We start from the raw sequence: 23,428 nt of genomic DNA, 5'->3' as shown, positions 1-23,428 counted from the left end.
CTCTCGCGCAGCTTCCGCGATGATAGTTTCGTTGTTCGGATCGCGAGCGTTAATTCGGACAGCTTGATGGATAGTTCGGTGAGAAAGAGTGCGCCGGGGTCGGCTGATTACAGGACGCTCCCGCCGAGCCGCATCTCGTAATCACGCGATCCGTCGTCCGTGTTGATCGATAAGGGGCGATACACCCTTCACCTCTGCGTGGAAAACTGCCCGTTCTTGTTATCAATCCGAGCGGGATCGCTATCGATCAGCGTTCGGTAAATTCAAAGATTTTTCGAGATAATCTATCAGAGACGAGATAGGCGTAGGAATTTTTTATTCCTACAAAAAATATATTTTTTTCTCGCAAAATTTAATTCTTGAAAATAGAAGTTTGCTTAATTTTTAAAGTTAACAGAGAAAAATTTAAGACCAATGTCTGATGTTACTTTCTTCAATTAGTTTCTTAACTATTCTTACGATTGAAGTATCGATAAAAATATTCACATCAGTATCAAAGTATTCTAAACATTTTTGATCGAGTGACGTTTTACTGATGATCGATGCTTATCGATATCGCGATGACTGGTCCGAGCCGGGAATGCGGTTTGTGAAATGTTTGACACGAAAATAATTATGCAACGACGATAATAATTAACGATTCTTTGCATACTGTTGTTTTCTACAGAACGATGTGAGCCGTACGACACTTGCGTTGCAAAGTGGCACGCCGATAACAGTAATCACCGTATCCGGTTTTTATTTTTTTTTTTTATTTTTTTTTGGTTATCATAATTTGATGCGATTTTAACCCATTCAGACCCTATGTACATAATTATGCACAAAAACTTTAAAATCATGTGAAATAGTTATTTTTTAGAATTAGTTTCCCTGCGATCTCTCGGTGGACTAAATAATAATAAAAATAATAATAATAAAATAATAATAATAATAATAATAATAATAATATATAATTTTTTACATTACCAGAAAAAATTCAGGTCTGAATGGGTTAAGATATTTTTTTCTACATTTTACAAGAAATAAATTTCAAGAATATTTCTATCTACATTTCTTGATTAATATATCGATTCAATATTTTTAATATTTTTTTTTTTAAAGAAATTTAAAATATTAATCAAAATGAGGCATTTTTCACATATCGCATTTATATATTTATTTGTTCATATATGTACACATGTATGTGTATAAATTTTTATAAAAAGTAATTTCGATTTGCGTTGGGAGGTGTTCATTTTTATGAGAGATCACGGTCCACGAGGAGAGAGTTGGAGAGTTTAAGCACGCGATGGACGATGAAACCCCGACGTGGGCAATTCGCGGCGCAATACGCGAATACAATGTAGCAGACACGTGCAGCACAACCTTTGATATTCACCGACGGTGTGCGAGCGACCGGGCTCCACCTAGACAGGAGAAAGAGAGAGCTGCCTCTTTGAGATACACGACGCGTTTTCCGTCTACAACTTTCTCTCTCTCTCTTTCTCTTTTTTCTCTTTTTCTCTTTTTCTCTTTCTCCTTTTTCGCGAGTGCACATCAACCGCGGAACGTAAAATATTTCAGAGGTGGTAAAGGCTGCGGTGGGAAACGCTCTCGCGGTATGCAAAACGGGTACGTAGGCCAGAAAGAAGCTGCGCGTTGCGTTAGTTCTTTAGGGTGCGACGAAAGTGATGAATAATTATTGATCCATCAATGGCGTCACGCGTGCTTGAGATCTATCCATCTGTTAAATGACGACGGTGTCGAATTACCGGTTGCGCGAGACGCGGCGGCGCGATGATAATTAATATTAAAACGAATCGCGAGAAAATTCATTAAGATCGAATGAGCGTTTTCCGCGAAAAAAAAGATACGCATGCGATCAAACGTATTTATTTAACTATCACAATCATCGCTCGCGGAACGTTCTAATAATTAATTCGATTAGCCCGCATTTTAATTCGTCATTTGCGTCATTTTCCCGTCTATTGGCTAAATTATTTAACTTCCATTAAAGGTAAATCAGTCATCCAATGTCACGTATATACGATTTTACTAAAATTTTTATCATATACTCCATACTTGTCAAATTAATTCGCACAATATAAAAACCCTCTTGTTGATTTAAATTACGTTGTACGTAATATTGGCGAAAATTGAACAGTACATCCGAGAATTAACGGTGCGTTAAACGGTTAACAATTACGGCGGTTTACAGAGATTTAACAATTCATGCGATTCATGAATTTGTTAATATTGATTAAAACGATAGCGCCGTTAAATGTGGAGCCGTGCGAGATTTCATCGTCGCGTATATTTTTGCTTTGACGGCGGCGAGACACCTTGCATTCCCGTCGGCGTCCACGGTAATAAAGTCGCCGGTGAATTGGGTCGCTTGATACGATGTACGACAAACAGTCAATAGAAAAAGATTCCGCGGGGATTTATTGTGCGTTAAAACGCACGTCGATACGCACGCATACGCACACCATCAGGTACACCGAGAACAATTAGGCTAACAATGACTCTCAAGTAGCGTTCGAATCACGGTTTGTCGACATGTGTTTTCTATTGCCATTGCTTTATGAGTGCTCTGTACTTTTTGTGATTGATTGCGCGATAGTAATACATTACTGAAACAATGACGCATTACTAAAAATAAGATCTAAGCTTTATTTTTAGAAGTGATAAATAGATATTATCTTTAAACAAAAATAATTAAAAAATATTGGTATGAGAGTTGATATATATATAATATATTGATGTATCTCAGATATTTAAAAAATAGTCTTACAAATATTTTTAAATATTCTTTTCAATGCATTTTTGAAACGACAGAATGCAAAAAATGCGCTGAAAATAATTGGTACTTTTGAAATTTAATTATTTGTTCAAAGCTCACAAAAGATTATTCGAATCAAGATATCGAATAATAATAAAAGAAATTTATTTTTTAATCAAATAATAAGATATATATCAATATTAGAATATAACACGACAAAGAAATAAATTGTGGCAATAATAAATCGAGAAAAAAATGTTTAATATTTATAATAGGTTTTCGCGATTTTTTTATATTAAAAAAATAATATACTTGTTTCTTATGCTGCTTAAAATTTTTATCGATGTAAATTATAAAGTATCAAAAACTGCAAGTCGATAAATATCGCCCTACCGAATTGCTAATAAGCGACCGATTTCGTGATCTCTCCGATCTGCCATCTCCATTTAACTTGTTTATTATTGGCGAAACGATGTCGGGAAAGGGATCGATTGAGACATTCGTTCTTCGGAACACGCCAGTCCTAAGGGTCTTGGCTAATTGCTATAATTAATTGCGTGATTGCTATAGTTAGATCGATCTGGATTGCCAGTTAGAAGAGTGTAGCTTCTGCCATCGTAATGATACAGTTACAGAGATGTATTGGCTTGACGATTGTTCCGGCTTGATTCACGAACTATCACGCGCCACCCGGAAGAGAATTGCCTATGTTCCTTTCTTTATTAATTTAATTTTATCATATTACGTTCTAATCTTACAATTAAATTTTATATAATTTTGAACTTTCAAGAGATTCAATGATCGTATATAATCACATATTATATATAACTTCATACAATATAATTTCACAATTTTAGAACATATATTTCCAGTAGTATTTTATAAAATTATTTGATTTTATTACTTATTAGAATACTTTTCCGATTTAATTCTATAATTTCGCAATATATTTCCTCACTTTATAATATAATTTCGTAATCCTCTCCTTATATATAAAGCTCTTTTTTTTTGTAGTTGCGGTTGTAATACCTTTACGATTTAAGTTCGCGATATGACGCAACGGCACAATAACGGCGAAATAGAAGAAACGTTTAACGAGAGATCAGCGAGACGTCTGAAAAAAAAGCAAGGCGCTTAACGATTCAACGAGGAAGAAAAAAGATCGGACGAACCCGCGGTGCGTTTTTTACGACACGGTAGGGCCTTCGACTCTCTTTATGCCGGATCGGAGCATTAAACCGCCATCTCTTTAAAAGCGCCGTATTTCTTTCATCGGCGTTTGCGGTCCGACAGAGTCACAAATAGAACTTGTAACTTTCACATTCGATGAGTATTGCTGCTCTAATATTAACTCCGATAGTCAGGAGGTTCATTGAATGCGTTGTGGGCATCAATTATTTTCGTAGATGAGAATAACTTTGATATATCGCTTCGGAATTTCGCGGATTAAATTAAGAAAGGACGCGTTGTACCATTTTTCGAAGAAAGTCTGTTATCGAGCTGCGAAATATGATCCATGGCATCCATCCTCAGGAAAAAGTCGAGAACTGCGTCGTACGTGTGATAATAACACAGTGTGTGGCGATACTTGCGGTTTAATGATTAAGGGTTCGCGTTAACGTGCCACGATGAAATTACAACGTCGCACGATGTAATACGCCTTCGCGAAAAAAATGTGAAAAATCACGAAATCAGGTATATTTAATGATCAACCTCTCATGGTACCTTCTACATTTAATATCAACTTTCCCTGGCAATTTTATTGAAGTTTCGCTAAAACTTTGATAAGTCTCTCTCAAAGAAATTGGAAAATTAAATAGGATTATAGTCTAGCTAGTTTAAAATTTGCTTCACGGAAATTCCGTTGTAATGTGAACTCACAGCTAATGACATCGATGACAAGCGATGTTTCGATCTCACTATTAATTATGAAATTTTGTAAGCACGCCTATTCTTGTTAACATAGCTAGTAAATTAAAATTTGCAATTTAATTAACTCGTTAATATTCATAATATTGTTGTTGATGTAATAATTTATTTTTTAGATGTGTATTCTTGCTTACGAGATTTTATCTACATTTTCGTATTTTATATTTTTGGTATATTTTTGGTATATGATATTTATATCTCTTATTAGAATTTTTAAAATGATTGCTCAAGAGAAAAATTTACACCTCTTTGTAGTGCAAGAACGAGCACTTTAGACACCCACGCGCTCATTATATTCCTTTTCATCGGCTCGCCAACGATAAATCTGAATTATGTTCTAGGCGATACGGTACCAAGTGCGGCGGTTGCCTTCAAGGGATAAACCCGCAGGACCTCGTGAGGAAAGCGAGAGACAAAGTTTTCCACCTGAATTGCTTCACCTGCCTAGTGTGTCGGAAACAGATGAGCACCGGCGAGGAGCTCTATGTCCTGGACGACAACAAGTTTGTCTGCAAGCAGGACTACCTGTCGGGCAAACCGCTGCCGGACACGCATCACGTGCACGGTCATCACGGTGAGTCGCTTAAACCACCCTCTTTCGATATTTTTTCCGATTACCTCGCGTAATAAAATCAGCTCGATTCATTGTTATCTTATTTATTTATAAATATCGCGATAAGATACAATTAAAATTTTAAATTTATATTACGAGTGTTAAGAGATTAAATTAAAATATGTATAATTAAGTTTATTTTTTTATTAATAATAATAAAGTTAATAATTAACTCTGCAATCGAAATATAAAAAGTAAAATAAATTCACGAAGAAGAGGTAAAACTTAAAAGTATCACGGTTCATTTGTACACATTCTCCACTTTATTTACAAATCGATTTGTCGCGGGATTTAAATTCAAAAGAAACTTATTACATCCAGAGAATTTCCATGCAATCTCTCTGTGTTTATCTTTTCTGTTGCCAATCGATATCGAGACTAGTCGGTGCTGTTTCTGATCGCCAATCATCAATGACACGATTGTAATATTCGAGAAATATTTAGCTTGTTTATGATTATACACAAATAAATAATTTCTGAATTTCTTGTCGGAGACGTGGACATTTAATCTATATTTTAATATAAAACTTAATATATTTTCACAAAGATTGTGATAGTTAAAAAGACTATAAAAAATTGTAAAAGCCATGATTAATTTATTATAATTGATGCCGAATTTATTGTGTAAATTAATAAAATTTCTTTTTTCCTCCGTTAATAGAATATGATTAAAATATATAAAATTGAGATATTATAAAAAAGCCGAGTCTCTCTCCCCCTCTCTCTCTCTAAATTAATCTTTTGATTATATTTATGGGTTAAGTTTCGGTCTTTCAAACGGGTCGGCCTGAATACGTTGCGCGAGTTGCTACGCCACGATTTCGACGTGGCACGTGGCTGTCAGCGGCACGCGGCCGATCGATCGCGGCACGAAAATTCGCGCGAAATCGCATTTAGCACACGCTCGGTTCGGCTCGGCGCGCAAACAAAGTCAACGCACAATCGCCTTCCATTATATCGATCTTCGCGCGGCTGTCACCGGAACGCGGCGCCGTTGCTGTCCAGAGAAAACGAGGAGAAGGGCGTATTATCGCGACAGCACCTCGCACGCCCCCCTCGGGGTCTCTCGCGTTCGATCTCGGGCGCATTTTACGATCACCTCTGTCGTTTCCGTTCCCGCTGCCGATAAATAATTTTATCCATCGCGAGAAAGAGAGGGGTCATCATAAATTATCGCGCTAGCCGCCGCTCGCCGATGTCAAAGTCCCGAAGAAGCAGCCTATCTCGATTTCGATGCTCTTTGACCGGGGAATCAAAAGGCTGCCGATGCTCTCACGACGTTTCCATGCCGTTGAAACAAAAGGAACATTGGCGTTAAAAATATATATTCATGTTAAAACACTTGTTTTAAGTGAAAAAAGTGCGCAAATCAAAATTATTAAAAATATCGATATTTCCGTTACTTGTGATATTAAAATGAAAAAGTTCAATATTCCATTAAATTCATGCATTCTTACGAACAAAGGCAAGATCCGATGTGCTTGAAAATTTCGGGATTTATTTTTTCGAGCGGCGAGGTCGAGGGGGTCACAGTTCAACGCGCACGCCGCCACAGATTTCACGGAGTCAGGATCAGTCTAAAAAAAAAGAGGACCGGTGGATCGGTGGATAGAGGGGAGCGGGCAGGTTTTCACGGGGGTTTCTACCCTGAGAGAGAAAGAGAGCGAGGGAGAGAAAGCGGCAAGCTGTGAAAACAGCCAGGCGCGTATGCCACCGTCAACCACCGGTCGAAAAGAGAGAAGGAGCGAGAGAGACGGCGGGCCGGCTCGGTTTCACGAGGGCCTCACTCGTATATAAGCCGTGAAACGAAAACCGAAAGGTCGTTAGGCAGGGGGCGAACCTTTTGTCGCTCCGTTGCCGACGCCGAAACCGCAAAACGCCCCGACAACCCGTTTCTTCTCTCTCCTCGCTCGATCGCCTTTTTCTCTCGGGGCCTCGATGCGCCGCGTTGTGTTCGCCGTACGTGAGACAATGTCGTGGGACAGCCGACGCGAGCGCGAGAGAGCGCCACGAAAATGATTTACGCCTCGGCCGCGGCCGATTTGGCCCGCCGACTCGTCGTCGATGAGTTTCGCGTTGCGTACCGTCGTCATCGTCGTCGATGTGTTGGCGTCGGGGGGCGTAAGGGGCCCTGGGGCGCATACCTGCGGATCCAGGAGCGGATCCGTAAGCCGCGTCAAGTGTCACCTCGAAACGATGCCTTCGCCGAAGGATTTCATGATTTTCTGACGGGAACGACATGGAGAGATTTCACGGAAAGGGATTAGCTATTATAACAAAATAACAAAAAGATGAAACAAAATGAACTAGCATGTAATCAAACATAAATAATATAAAATAAAATAAGAATAAAGTAGCACGCGCGATATCATAATTGACGGAAGAGTGACAAGAAAGATCATACAAACAAAATAACGTAAAAATTTAGAATGATAAAAAAATAATCGGTATTTAAAAAACATGGTAAACATAATTAATATAGTAAAAGACAATAGAGAATAGATACGAATAGAAAGAGAAAATTTTATTTTATTTTAGCTATGCGGATTTTTAGTTAGAGCCAGGAATTGCACAAATTCATTTCGTATCTATTTTCTATTGTCTTTTTCTTCTATATTAATTATTTTTTACTAGCATGTTTTTTAAATACTGATTATGAATAACTGGAGGGAACAATGAAAGCAAGTATGAGGTACCGCTCGAAATCTTTATCGCGTGGAGAACGAATTTGATGCGCAACTGGGGGCAGAATGTTGACGCGAGCTTTCAGAATGATTTCGGGCCGATGATTAAACGACATGACCGACTTGATGCTCGACACTTTTTCAACATTAATCTCTGCCATCCGCTCGGCCATTTGTCGGTTGTCGAATCCGCGGCCATCCTTCTCTCTCTCGGCGGCGCGAGCCCTGAGAGCACGATAATTATGTTCGTAAAGACGATTAATATCCGGAGACACCTATCGCCATTTTTTCGGCGGTTCCCATCGTAAAATATATTGCGCTTGAAAACATTTCGAGCGAAACACCGCTATTAAATGCGAAAGGTACCAGTAGCCGATTCTTAAAAACACTACTGGTCGCTCGCAGATATATTTTACAATTAAAGTAACTATATACATCAATTAAACCTAATGCTAAGAAAATGGAATTGTTTATGCATTTAAAGTTTTCGAATATTGTTTTCAGTTATTATAATAATCATATATTTTTCTCTTGAGAACAAAAACAATATTGATAAATTGTAAAATAATTGCATTAATATTTATTTATTTTTAGAAGAAAAATTTTTTATTTCTAATTATGCTACTTATAAATGTCAACATCGATTACATATCGAAGGAAAATCGATTCTTCTTTATATATATCTCGTATAGTAGAGTCCCTGCCGTCGGCAAACGTAATCTCTCTTCTTTTAAGCGAAAAAATATAATTGAACGCCAATTAAAAACTGCGAATTGAGCTGTTTTTACATTAAAACATCGCTATAATACTTATATATACAACGACTAATCTATATTTGCATGTTTACTGAAAAATGGAATCGCTGATTTTGAAAAGAATAACCCCTTCGCAATTACACAGAAACGGAAATAACTTTTCGATTATTAAGTAAAATTGCAAATAAAATTTCTTTTATTCATGTCACGAAAAAAAATTAGTTTCCAATTTTGTTAATTTGAGATTATAATAATAATTAGATATATTTTCAATCGTTATTATTGCACAAGATACTTTATCGACGAGGTTTCCGTTTCGCTTCTGTGCAAAAGCGAATAGCGATAATTTGTGCATATGGAATCGATCGCGGTTGTTTCCAAAAATCGGCGATTCGTTCGTCAATGTTATTAAAAAGGTCGGTGTCTCGCGTCGTTCACGAGCAGAACCGTCCAACCTGTCGGCAGGAGGAGACTCGCTGATGGGCTCAGGATCGGAAGACGAGGACGAGGACGGTAGTGCTCATCATCATCATCACGAGCCGGCCGTTCGCGGCGCTCATCTGGGACCCCATAACATTGGCCCAGGTGGTCCCGGCGACCAGACCGTCGGCCATGGTGGTGAACTACCTCTCGGAAGCGATCCCTGCAAGCAGGAGGATTCCGAGGATCAAGGTAAGTTCTGACTTGTTTGCAAAAGATATCATAATTACGATGATGAGACAAAACAATCTGTGCGGTTTTTTAAAAAGAAATATTTATTGAAAGTTATTTTTTGACGTAAAAATACTAGTTTTATAACCTTTGCGTGAAGAAAATTTAGTATCGTGCTAAATTAAATCATTCCTAATTAAAAAAATTATTCATCTAAATTAAACTCATTATCTCTTACAAGTGAAACTTGTTTGAAAAAAATTTGTATTAAATATTGTGTTTTTTTTTTAAATGCACGGATTTTTAGATATAATAAAGATTTTTTTTTCAATAGTTTGGAAAATTGTCTTTAATCCTTTTAATCGCTTTTGTATAAACGATATATAAACATAATATTTTAACATTAAGATAGATATTTTTTTATGATAATTTTATGCAGCAACTGCCTTTGAACAGAATAAAAAACATCTTTGTTATCTAAAACGTAAAGGTTGAGAGATAAATGTCATAAAAGAGTAACACAAAGGATTATGAAAGTCAATATCAAATAGTCAAACGTGAAGGACACACGCGTGAAATATCTAACATAAGCTGTCATCTCGACATTTCACGTGTACATCGCACACACATATGTATACATATCGGCAAGTGAACTAAAACTCGTAAGTTTTTCCGCAAGTCCTCGAAACTCGATCAAGAGCAATCGACTCAATCGAACCACCCTCGGAGCCACGCATTACCACGTCACCCCACAATCTCGCGGGTACGAATTCGCGGCGTCGCGATGTCATCAGGGACGACGCAGGAGAAGCCATCGAGCTATTATATGGCTCCTGCTCTTTTATCGCGCATATAACAATCGGTCCTAGCTATATACATCGCCTAGGCTAACCCTCCTCGCGTGGGTCTCGTATACATTATACGCGCACACAAACATCTCGTTTCAAAGAGGGAGGGAGCGGGTGTCTTCACGAGGGGTGGCCTCTCGTTGTGCAGTGTGACACTGTCCAAACATTTTCTTTGTCCCGTGGTTAAGACCTACCTACTCGGTATATATACATCATATATACGTGTGTATAGATTACTATGGAGAGTCGAGATACTTATATATGCATGTGCGTGTGTGCACGCGTATGCGGGGTACGGCTTTCAGCGCGCGCGGCAGCAGCCACGATAATCCGATGGGGGTTTCGCATCGCTTCCGGGGGATTGGCTTCGATTGTTGTTACCTCGATCCGGCCGATGAAGATACCGGGATACACGGGGTGTCCCAGACCTACCGCGCTCTCAGCCTCTCAGCTGTGATCACTTCAGTGAATTTACCAAACGATTGTCCCTCAACGTTTAACGGAAATTACTCGCAATTTGTTAAAATTTCCGTTATTTCCTCTAGGTATTTAATGATTTTAATTTTTAATTTACATTGATACAAATTAAATAAATTGAGAAATTATATGTGAGATAAAATTTACAGGAAAAGTTAACGGTGATATTTCGTTACTAAATTTTAATACCTTTCAACGTCAAAATTTGCTACCTTGATATTGAAACATTGCCATCATTTTTTGACCGTTTACATTCGCGTAACAAAGACACCCGGTGTATGCGCTTATATACACGATAAATTTCCTGATCGAAAATGCGTTTTTTTGAAATAGCTTCAGTATTGCTGTACGGGCAATCGCAACTTGACGGGCGTTACTTAGAAACTCCCGTAATGTAATGATGACTCGTGGCTCAGGATGACAAGTTATTTCTGGATTACCGACGAGTCACGCGTCAGCGGATACGCATAGTTTAGGATTAAGAAACCGACTATCCCATCGCTATAGACCGAGTATAACGAATGCGGTGTAACGTTGAAAATATTGTGTCAACCTTTTTTCCCATCAGAGGCCGACATGTTTTTATCACTGTAAATTGTGTAAATTATATAAATAGCTTGGCAGCTATTCAGCTAGGATTTAGGAATATAGAAAAAAACGATTTCTTTAAATTTAGCAAAGCTTTAATATTTTATTTCTACTTAAGATTATTTCGCAAAAATAAAATTCTATATATATGACAAGCGTACAAATATTAAGATCAAGTTGCGCCAACTTTCTAATAAAAAAATCAGTTTTGTTGCTTTATCTATGTTTAATGTATAATTAAAATATTATAATCTAGAAAACAAATTGCCATGTTTCATATTTATAAATTCTAGTTAATGTATACATGTGTGTGTGTAATATGCAACTGGGTTCAAGAGTTTCACGAAACAGAAAGCGAACAGAGTTACTCTCAGAAATGTTATATCTTCATCTCTTTGAGAATTACCATTGTGTTTAAAATCGATAGGCATGTCTGCGAAACTCGCTATCGCGACAGATACAAGCTTTTCTCGCAATGGGGCTAACTTTGCTGGCGCTTGTCGTAGCAATTCGGCGAATTTTATAAGTCTCAGGTGGTGACGATGACGGTGATTATACGATAGTGATGCGGCAGCTCGGCTTTGATCGGTTGAAGGTTCCCTGGATGGCGATCCCGAGACGAGGGACAGCCAAACAGAGAACAAGAGCCCGGACGGCGGCGCCGGCGGTGGCAGCGGCGACGGCGGGGCCGGCTCGAAGCGACGTGGCCCGCGGACCACCATAAAGGCGAAACAATTGGAGATCCTGAAGACGGCCTTCTCGTCGACTCCGAAGCCCACCAGACACATCAGGGAACAGTTGGCGAAGGAGACCGGTCTGCCCATGAGAGTCATACAGGTAAGAGAAAGTTTCTCTCTCGCATCACGTTCGTGATTTGTGCGGTGAAAAAGTCGGTTGCTTCTCTTTAAGTCATCATTTTTGCTCTAAATTTTATATATATAATGATTGCAGTAAATTTTAACTAAATTTCGTGGTACTAAGTTTCGAGTGAAAATTTTGTTGAAATTTCGCTAGAATTAATTTGAGAATAAGAATATAAATGATAATTCGTGCTCTTCTCTCTTCTCAATTTATTTTCTATTTGTTATTAAATATTTAAGTGCATCGTTTGTACAATTTTCAATTTTTTTATTTTTATAGAAAAAATCAATATTGAAACAAATACTTTTAAAAAAGAACAATGGTTTTATTATCCTCAGAATATATATAAGAGACTTTAAAAATTTTCAATCAAATTTTGGAATTAGTATTAATTAATAATAATTTATATTGTTTATTATTAAATATTTTGTTGTGTTACTGTTTGTATGATTCTTAATTTGTTATTTTTGTAAATACTATATTTGTATAAATACTTAATTTGTTATTTTTATAAATACTATAGTATTTATCTTTATAATATTTATCATTACTAATATCGAAACGGAAAATCTGATATTAAAAAATATTTATTATGATGATTTTTATTATCAGCACGAAGAAAATATGATGCTTTTATGCAGCCGTCGTCTAAATTACGTTTAAAAGCGAAGCTATGCTAAAAAATGTTATCCGCTATCAACAAGAAAAAAAAATGCGTCGACAAATCATTTGCCAGAGAATAATTTGCTTGGCATAGTGACATCATATTATTTACCGCGAAATAATTTCGCGACAATGCCACCGGTAAAATTGCAGTTTATCGCCGATAAAAAATTATTTGTCATGGTTTTTTTGTGGGTCCTGGAATACAAAGAAAAGAATAAAATAGAGTAGTTTAAAATATACTGGGTATCTACAATATAATCGAAAAGAGAATATTTATAGTTTATATAGCAGTAACAATACGGAAAGAAGAAAAAGAGAATGAATACTTTAAAATTTTAAGAAAATGTGTGTAGTATTTTAATATCTATTTGAGCAAGATTCATAATTACAAGATAAATATGCGAAAATTGAAAGATGACGGGGAAAAGAGAAGAGATCGACCGTCGTTAAATAATTCAGCGATTAAATTCGGCGGCCGGTCTGTCCGCTTGTTGCTTCTAGGTCTGGTTCCAGAACAAGAGAAGTAAGGAGCGTAGGCTGAAGCAGCTGACGTCGATGGGCAGGAACCCCTTCTTCGGAGGTTCGCGCAAGATGCGTGGCTTCCCGCTGAACCTAAATCCGGGTGCTCTCGGCGGCGAGGATGGCCCGCCGCCAGGTTTTCCGTACTTCGGCCCGGACAAATTTGAATTCGGTTATGGCGGTCCGGTGGCCTTTCATCACGAGTTCTTCGGCGCTCATCCGCCCCCGCATCCGCACGGACCGCATTTCGCCGGAACGGGAAATCCAGGTAAGTCTCTCTTTTCCCTTGATTTATTTACATCACGGAAGAATAATATAAGTCCTACTCTGAATGTAACTTGCGAGAATAGCACGGAATCAACCTATGTCTATCGATTAACAGGCGATCGTTTTAGCCACAGAACAACTCGACTTTTCACTATTAGTCTTGTTAGCATATTTTCTTTTTATTATACTTAAGAATAAATTCGAATAAATCCCTTTTGCACTTGAAATAAATAAAAAATCGCGAGAGCTCCGAAAATATTTAATACGGTATAAGATAACGATGTCAAACAAATGTTTCAAACAAAAACCACCAGTGATTTTGATCTTATTTTTTATTTCCTCTTCTTTATATCATGTCATGCATTAAAATTTTTTCTAGAATCTTATTGCTTTTTATTTTGATATTACAAAAAATTGCGAGAAACCGCCCTCCGTTTGCCTCGAAAGATCCACTTGGAGCAAAAACGGCCGATCTACGCCGAAAACCGGAGCCCGAGAGTCTAGTCCCAGAAAATCTCGCGTAATTATAATAAACCCCGAATCAAGTAGGTAGGCCCCCGCGATAATTATGACAGCCGGTTTCGGAGATGGCCGGGCGGATACGATCCTCTCTGAGAGCAGTACGTAATCTGTTTCTGACAGGCCTGGACCCGGCCAGTTTAGCGGGCATGGCAGCGGCAGTGGCGGTGGCAGGGGAGTATCCACCTCCGGGCGCGGGGGGCGGCCCTCCGGAATTTCTCACGGGGCCCCCCGGACAGGGGCCCCCTGCACCCACCGGCGGCAGTCCCGGAGAGTTCCTGGCACCTTCAGGTAAGAGAGGGAAATATCCCCGCCAAAGCCATTACCACCGAAAAACCGACCGAATCGTGATCGCCGATCTACCTCAATCGTGCCGAGCCTGCCCGCGAGCGAACTTTATGTTTGCGCTCTCGCACCGATATATTAGCGTTATTTTCGTGATGCCGGATGGCGATGCGGCCATTAATTCGCAAATCGCTTTAAGAAAATTGAAATATTCTTACAGACTAATATTCTGCAAGTGTCTATTTTTAAATGTTAATCGTAATTTTTCTAAATATAATATATATATATTTGCTCTTTCTATATACAATTTTTATGTTAACATTCGTTTTAATTATTTTTCTCAACACCGAACAACCTAATTTTTTGTAATTTTGAACAAATTCATTGTCGGAAAAGAAAGATTGTATAATATTCGCAACGCCATTTCGTGACGATTATTCGTGACGATTTATTATGCACATCTTTGTTAGATCGAACATGCCGTGTCGTGTTAATTAGAAACGCTTTAGTCTCGCGGTATCGAATCGAAACTGTTTCACGCCATTCAACGTTTCACGTTGAAACGAAAATTACACGTTGCTGTTAACCTTTCGCACACGGTATCATTTTTATTATATTGCATCGCGCTATTATTCACACAGTCGCGATGTTATTTCGTGCACGAAGGATACGCGTGCGAGGGACTTCTATCTAAGTAGAATTTTCTGCAACAAAGTACGGCAGTGTGAATGTCATTTCCTTCGAAACCCGTCATACGGATAATTGAGATCTGACAATCACAGCGTGACCTTTTGCGATATATCCAATTTTAAAACTATATTTTCCAACTTGCGTCAGATCTTCTACATACATGCCTTATCCGCTGTCACTGACGTATCAATCAAATCATATATATCATTAAATAATGTTGAAGAAAATATAGTTAGCGCGATAATGGCATTAATAACTATCATATTTATAAGGCGAGATGTTTAGCGTTTAACGTGGCTTCTGTGAGCTCAAATTCGAGTTTGGAAAGTTTTTAGTTTAAAGGATAGAGATATTTTTACAGTATTTCTTATTCATAAAAATGTAGCATTAAATATTTTAATGAGTAAAATATACATAGATACACATGAGTACATGATGAAGGTTTTATCAAAGGAGCGTAATCCAAAATCGCAACTTTATAATGAGAAAAAGTTTTAAAATTCAAATTTTATATATAGGAATACAATTCCCATCTATTTTGGATAAAAAGGCAGAAATGCAGGTATATTTCTAGATTTGCAAAATATTAATTCCTGATTTTGATATTGTAATTTGTATTGAAATTGAGAATATGCCTCTCTATAATGAATTTTTCGACATATATATATATATATTTAATGCTACATTTTATAAGCAAAAAATATATAGTATTTATAATAATACACATAACATATACACATACATGTATTAGTTTACAAAAATAATGATATTATATGTGTATGTGTATGTGAAACTCGAAGATAGTGAAACTCGAATTTTATGGCTGACCAAGTTTTTCCGTTTTCACTGTCCTTTGTACGAGAAATATTACAAATTTGCAATAAATAAGGTCGAAAAAGAGAGTCGAGCAATTATGTTGTCAGAAAAGTGGTTGAATTTATGTAAGAAATATTAAACGTAACACATTTTTATCGCGCGCGAGATCGTATATTAATATTTATAAACCGCCGGCGGCGGATTGTCTCGCCGACTTTCGCGGGACTTCCGGCCGTTGGGCTGACCCGTTGGGTCGCATCGCATCGCGTCGCGTTGTGGGATTTAAATCTTAATTGGCATCGACGCCGTATGCGTTCGCTTGTTCCCAGGTGGTGCGCAGGGTAATCCGAGCGGCGGCGGGAACGGCAGCGGCGGGCCAGGAGGCGGCGGCGGCGGCGGTGGTGGCGGGGTCGCGGCCGGCGGATTCCTGGAGCCGCACCAGATGCAAAGCGAAGGGCTGGCCTGGTAGTACGAGTTTTAATTAACGTGTCCCTTATAATAATAATAATAATAATTCCGCCCGCACGCCTAAAAAAGCGAATGGAATCGTGAGATCGCCGCTGAGAGAGCGGGGAGCGCGAGAGGGGGCGACGGCGGCGGCGGCGGCGAAACGCGATTTCGCGTCCGAGGGCGACGGAAGGCTCGGCGCTCCGCTGCTTTTCCTTTCTTTCTATTCTTTTTTTTTTCTTTCTGTCGTCTTCTTTGTCTCCTCTTTCTCTTTTACGATTGACTCGATCGAGACACTATCGATCTTTCTCACTCGTCGACTCTTTCTCTCTGTAAGATACAGACACGCGCGCGAAGCGTTTGTCCGAGCGCCTTGATTCACGGTTATTGTGCAGTCAACGCTATTATCTTTATTATTACGCATCTCGGCGCCGCAACGTCGATGTTACTCTATTTTTATTATTATTAATATTATTATTATTATTATTATTATTATTATTATTATTATTATTAATTATTATTATTAATTATTATATTATTATTGTGTATAAAATTCGAAGGTCCCTATCGTGTAATATTGTACCCTCCCTGTTGATTATTTTTTTTGACGTTATTTTGAAAACACCCTGTAGATAACTGCTGTTGTACACCTGATAAAAACGTGAATCGCTAGACACACATATGACATGCAACGTCACACGCGCTCGCGTATACACAGACATACACAGACATTTGGAACACTGCTGTACTAATATTATCATTAAAGTATAAATATAAATAGGAAACGTGTAATTTTTTTTGTATCTGTTAAGGCGGCGAGATTGATGTAAATACACACGCAAGAAAAAAAACACACACAGAAACACTCTCTGTCCTCTCTCTTTGCTGAAATGCGCGCGAGCCGATTTGCGCTGGACTTACTCATTAAACGACACACCGGAAATAAATATATGTGTATCGTGACACAACACACAATACACCGAGTAAGGCAGATCGAGAAAGAGATGCGCCGCCGCGACGCATAACGATTATAAATATTATTATAATAAACCACCTCGTATTTCCGTATGCGGAGCTGTGCATTTCACTTCCTTCTGACCACCGTATGATGTTTCTCTTCAACTGGATGAATGATGTCGCAATGTCAAAAAAATAGAATAGAATAGAATAGTTACATATTTGATTTTTTTAATGAAAATGTAACATATCGTCATTTTTCTAAAGACTACCCATCGAATTAAATTAAAATCTTAAATTGAATTACACATTTAAATTTAAAAAATTAAGTTTTTAAATTACAAGTTTAATTTCGTACTATTTTTGTAAGTAATTGGTGATTGATCCTTACAAAAATATCTTACAAATTCTTGATAATTGACTAAATTATTTGCAAGATTAAGTGAAATCGATCTTTTCTACTTAGAATCCATCGCGTCAGCAATGGTTATCTTCGTCGTAGTTAATCGATCAAGATTTGCAACATTATCGATGCGACAAATCCTTCGCTTTATGTTAATGAGAAATACGTGTGTAACTATTATCGGATAGAGATAGCGATCGGCCGCAAGTGTACCCTTGACGACGAAAGTTAATGAGGTAAGTAACTATTTACGTTTTTATTACGTGTCACGCTGTCTTCGATTTCCGTACTTATTGCCGTCGACAGACGTCGTTCAACTTGTCACTGTCATCACGTCGATTTCAGTGACATTATCCTAATGAGCAGCGATACTTGACCACGAATTCGATACAGTGGCATGGTTATATGCCTAGGGATCGAGAAAGTTGTCGGAGACAGTCTGATATACTTGCTAGTAGCGCATAAATTAAGTCGTTTCTTTAACTGAATGAAAAAAAAGATACTGGTTGTCACAACGAGATGATCAAAGATATTAAATAACAAACATGTGTTTTATTTTTATGAAATCGATGCTACAAAATATATTTGCATGATAGAGAGATCCAAAAAAATTTTTGTGCGCTTGTCATAATTCAATAATTTTAAACTAAAATCAATTTTCTGTAATTTTCGAGATAGGTTTATAAATTATGTCAGATTTCTTGTATATTTTTGCATACGCTTTGGGCAGCTTTCGTATGCAGTTGTCGCGTTTATATGCCGCCAATCAAGTGTGCCACATTACGTTACACCACGTTACGCTATGTTAAATGTATACGCTGCGTGTCTGCCAGTTCGCAACGGGCGCTTTTTTCGCGCGTCAAAAAGCGCGTTGGACTTATTCAAAAGGCAATCTGGCTAAATACTGAAATGACGTGCGCGGAAAAATTTAAAGCGAAAAGCAGGTACACACTCGCCGCGTATGATGACGTAACAGAATTACAAATAACAATGCCAACGTTCGTCTGCAAATCCATCGTTGAAATTTTGCTGAAAATTCGTTAAATGTGCGTGGCATTCACAACGTTTCTTATTTTCTTGTTGATTTACAAGTAATTTCCACAGCAATCGTTATCTTGATAAAAATTATATTGATATTGAATCGATAAAATTACAAAATATTGTGTAATCAAATTTTTAAATTTAAATCCTTTTTCTAAAATCACTATATATGTATTTATTATGTATATAATAAATATGTATTTAAAATTATTTTAGAAAATTATATAAATAATATGTAATATTTCTAAAGCAATTTTAAGAGAGAAATGATTAAAATATATCAAAAACATCTTTCGTGCGCAGTAATATTTAAAATTATTTCTATATTTGATTGAAATATAATCCTCGCAATTATTCCATCAAAAATTTTTCAATTAAAATAACAATTACATTGATAATTAGATAAATTATTATTTTGACTATCAGCTTCTCGGTTATTTCTATCTGTTTATCTTTTTTTTATTCTTTTCCTTGTAAGAGAAATGTTCTTGATGAAAGAGGGCGAGCTCAGGTGGCGAGCCAAATCCTTTTCCTTCCCAAATCGCGGGCCGTAAACACATCTGCGACCGGCGTCGCCCTGACGTCGTTAGCGGATCCTGGCGTCGTTGTCCTGAGGAAAGGAAAAGAGGAGGGTGCGCCTCGTCGTATCGGCCTGGACATCTGGTGAATTCGATTTTGATGTGTTTCTGCGCCCCCGGGGGTCCAGCGAACGTCCTTCGCCTCGTATCCTCGACATGGCCCCTCTGGGGCCGCCAACGATGCTGCCGCGTGTACGTATCCCCATGTGTTTGGCCTACATCGCGTATATACAAGCGGTTCTTACTCCCGGCGCTTGTTGCAAGTGCATCTACTAAGTGTGTGCACACAATCATTGGTCCCGTGTCGCAGTTTACTACACATGAGCGCTAACAAGATTTCGTTTAAAACAGCGGCGTTGACAGCAATTTAGGTAAAGACTCACGACTTGAAACTTTATATATTTTAAGGAATCGATCGAACAAATTTTCTTCTTATGATAAAATATTTCCTCTTTATTATAATAACAAGAAAATATTAAAATTAAAATATACCATCAAACTTATGTTGCCATTCTTTTTTTAAATTTTTTAAAGAGATTAATTTTTTTTTAGTTAGTCAATCATCTTTAATAAAAAGCAAGCTTTACATTATTATATAATTATAAAGAGAGCTTTTTATCGAAGATGCTTGAATATGATAAATACTAAAAAAAATTAAATGCTATAAAATCATTAAAAATTAAAAAGAAACGAAAATAATAACTAATGTTTGATGGAACAGTATTTATTCTTTATTGATGTATAAAAGAGGTATTTCTCTAATAAGAAAATATAAATTACATCTGTGAAATAATGTAACATTAAAAGCGCTTGGCTTACTCCAGAGAGAATTCGATGTGACCCCTTTTACCATGTGGCGAGAGTTTGGCGTGTAATTTAGCCGGATAGTTACCGCACACGCGCATATGCGATGTAACGCGCGATGTAACGACGTTGACGGAGGCATCGGCCTTCCGTGTAATATGTGTATTCTGCGACGTTGGCGGAGTCTCCTCCGGGATATCTCCCGCGAGATTCGACAGATGCGCGACCCGCCTCCGTGCCCTAGGAAGCCACGGGCTCCCGCGGGAGTTTTGCAGGGACAAACCGTCCCCGGGGGGTCGCAACCCTCGATCCTCGTGTATCCTCGTATTCTCCTATTACCTTCGTTCATGCGGGGTAAGAAAACGAGAATACTGGAGCGAACGACATTCTTGTACACCGTTATCGCATTAATAGGATAAAAATCCGATCAAATCTCGCAGAATCCTGCCGCGATTATCTTACCGGACATTAATTAGCTGTTATGCAAAAAAAGCAATAATTTTGAAACCTGAGTTATTGCAGAAACGAATGGTAAAAAGTTTTTTCTGCGTTATGCAATTTGCAATTATATATATATATATATATATATATATATATATATATTTGATGTCGAATTTTAGTTAATTATATATTTAATTTAAAATTGCGTAAAAAAAATTAGCGGTTTCAAGCATAAAATAATTTTCAGATAAGAACTTTTCACTTTTTTTTTGAATATGTATGCAAAAATGAAAAATATGCATACTTATTAACTTGATAAAAAAATATCTTAAGATATTATATTTAATATATGCAATAATTTCAAAAGAGTAAATACATGAGAAATATTTGACATATGTATATAAATTTGATACACTAAATTATACATATAATTAACAAAAAATTTACATTCTTAAATTATTGTAAATTATTATATCTTAAGATATTTTTTTCCTTGATATATATTTTCCAAATTTCTACATGCAAGTTCCAAGACAAAAAACTTTTATCTAAAAACTATTTTACATCGCTCTAAATCGTTATTACTATTTATATATAAATCGTATAGATCTTTCAAGTAATCTTTAGATATTTTCACGGCGGCGCAAACTGCGACATAAACGTTATCTATACTATCGATAATACTGGCTATACATTCACCGATGCGTATCTACCCGTCAGAGAGACGTTTGAGGAGATATGTAGAACAGGACGATGAAGAGGGGTTCCCAAGGGGTGGTTCTAGGGCTAAGGGCCGCCGACGTGTCACAGTCCAACGCGCTTCGGCGACTCGCTCACGTGTCCACGCACGTGTCGTAAAACGAATCCTCCCCTTCCCTCTCCGTCTGCTATCATTATGCAAGGAAGCCTTACAAATCACGCCCTGCTTACCGTGGGCACTGTCATAAGCTCGAATTAACGCGACAGAGCTTTGAATTAACCCCGGGACCTACATCCCCCTCGATCGTCGAAACACCAAATTTCTGTTCTCTTCAAGTTCTTTTTCAAAAAGCTCTTTTTGCGGAAGCCGATTGGTTTCGAGGCCGTACGATCGATTCGCTGTCGCTTTGATATGAATTGTTTCATTTCAATTGACAAATCCAGTTACAACTTCGATCAGATCTTTATCAATCTTATGTAAAAAGATACTTGAAATTAAATTTATATTAGAAAAAAAACCTATATATATGAATTTTTTATCTTCTAAAAAGTTAAGAGATTCTTATGCATTTTAAAGGGAACGATTTAACACATGAAATTCGTGCAGAAATAAATAATCGTTGACGCATAAAATTAATGAAAACATCCGTTTGTTTTTTTATTAATAAATATACTTTGTAGAAAAAATCATATACAATATTTCACAAATTCTAGTACGGTTTCTGTGTAAAAAATGAGTTTCCCTTCATAGAAATATAAATGCGACAGATTCAACGATCGTACGTCCGCGATAACGTCGTCTATTTTATTCCTTTAATGACCATCCTACGCATAAAGTCATCTCCGGAGATTCTCCCTCCATCTGATTCCTTTGCTCAAGCGTATTTTTTTCTCGGAATCGTCACGAATTCGGATGACGTCGATCCATGTGGGACGCATAACACAATGGAGACGTCGGGTGGCGACGTTATCGCTATAGATCCAACAAACGAAGAAGAGGAACGCGACGCTCGTGTCGTACTTATTTCCGTCTTTCTTGGAGCGAACACGTGAAGAAGACGGGTGGAGACCAGAAGTCCGTCCGGCAGACGGACCTCCTGGCGTTCCGCCTGGGCTTAGGCTAATCCAAAATCCGGATTACCTATGCGTCCCACAAGCTGTCCAGCGGTCCTGTCTTACAGACGTTGCGCGTCGTGGCAACCGATAGTTCGCTCCTTTTTTCTTTCTTTACGCGGCATTAACTGTGCCTCCACGTGTGACGTCCTCGGAACGCGAAAGCGAATGTGCCTTTCTCTACATAGGGTACCCATCTTCCACTGTTCTCTCTCTCTTTCTCTCTCTTTTTCTCTGAGCTGGGATAAACACGGACGTAGACAAAGGTATATTTCGATCGCGTATTCGTCGGTTGTTGTGTTAGCTGTCAGGTTCTCGTGTCGTAGTGACATTGAGAAGGAGATCTTTGTGTCTTTTTTAAAGAAATTTTTGAGATTTTTGGAAAGTTTTTTAGACAGACTATTAAAAATTGCAGAGAATCACAAACAATAAGTCATTATAGTATAGAAAACAATATATTGCATATACAAAATATGAAATTGAAGTTAAGTGGAAAGATATTAATGCTGCCGTTATTTTTTATGAATTAAATTTTTGATTTATTGCAATATATGCATTTTATATAACTGAAATATAATTATATAAGAAATTTATAAAATATAATTATATAAAAAAAATTAAAATTTTATCGGCAATATCGCAAAGACATATTTATTTTAGTTTGTTGAATATAATAATGACACAGTTATAATTAAATTAAAAAATGATCAATATTCTTTTAAAAAAATTTATCCATATTATATAAATGATCAAAAGTATGTTGTTAATTCGACGAAATAATAATAACCTGATAATAGTGCTCCGGAAATTTTTCCCTCTCGCGTTTGTTATCAGAATTTTCGTGTTGCCCCTTGTATATAAAATATATATGTATATATAGTCTACTTCAACATAAACTCGGTCTTTGCAGCATTCTTATTACCATACATGCATGTAAATGCACCTATCGTTCGCCATATGTGACTTTATCTCCGCCTGTAAAACACGCGCGTTTTTCTGGCGCAAATTTCTAAAAT

At 37.4% G+C, this 23,428-nt stretch overlaps 1 protein-coding gene across 6 annotated transcripts in view; it reads left to right on the top strand.

The window, feature by feature from the left end:
• The window catches only part of Lim1 (LIM homeobox 1), a 43,278-nt gene extending 25,834 nt beyond the window's left edge, over nt 1–17,444 (top strand). For 4 of the 6 annotated variants that reach the window (XM_083084194.1, XM_083084187.1, XM_083084177.1 and 1 more), the window contains 6 exons: nt 5,032–5,264; nt 9,187–9,414; nt 11,902–12,143; nt 13,335–13,620; nt 14,241–14,429; nt 16,259–17,444. In XM_083084194.1, the coding sequence (XP_082940320.1) occupies nt 5,032–5,264; nt 9,187–9,414; nt 11,902–12,143; nt 13,335–13,620; nt 14,241–14,429; nt 16,259–16,398 (1,318 nt within the window). In that variant the 3' untranslated portion in view covers nt 16,399–17,444. The remainder of the gene's footprint in view (nt 1–5,031; nt 5,265–9,186; nt 9,415–11,901; nt 12,144–13,334; nt 13,621–14,240; nt 14,430–16,258) is intronic. The other 2 variants (XM_083084211.1, XM_083084202.1) reach the window with 2 other exon arrangements.
• Nucleotides 17,445–23,428: the final 5,984 nt, after the last annotated feature.

Source organism: Camponotus vicinus, unplaced genomic scaffold, assembly GCF_025532165.1.
Source record: "Camponotus vicinus isolate PSW18456_S1 unplaced genomic scaffold, iyCamVici1.0 SCAF_1, whole genome shotgun sequence".
Lineage (NCBI taxonomy): Eukaryota > Metazoa > Arthropoda > Insecta > Hymenoptera > Formicidae > Camponotus > Camponotus vicinus.
Note: the sequence above shows the minus strand (reverse complement) of the source record. Positions and strands in the feature narration are given on the sequence as shown.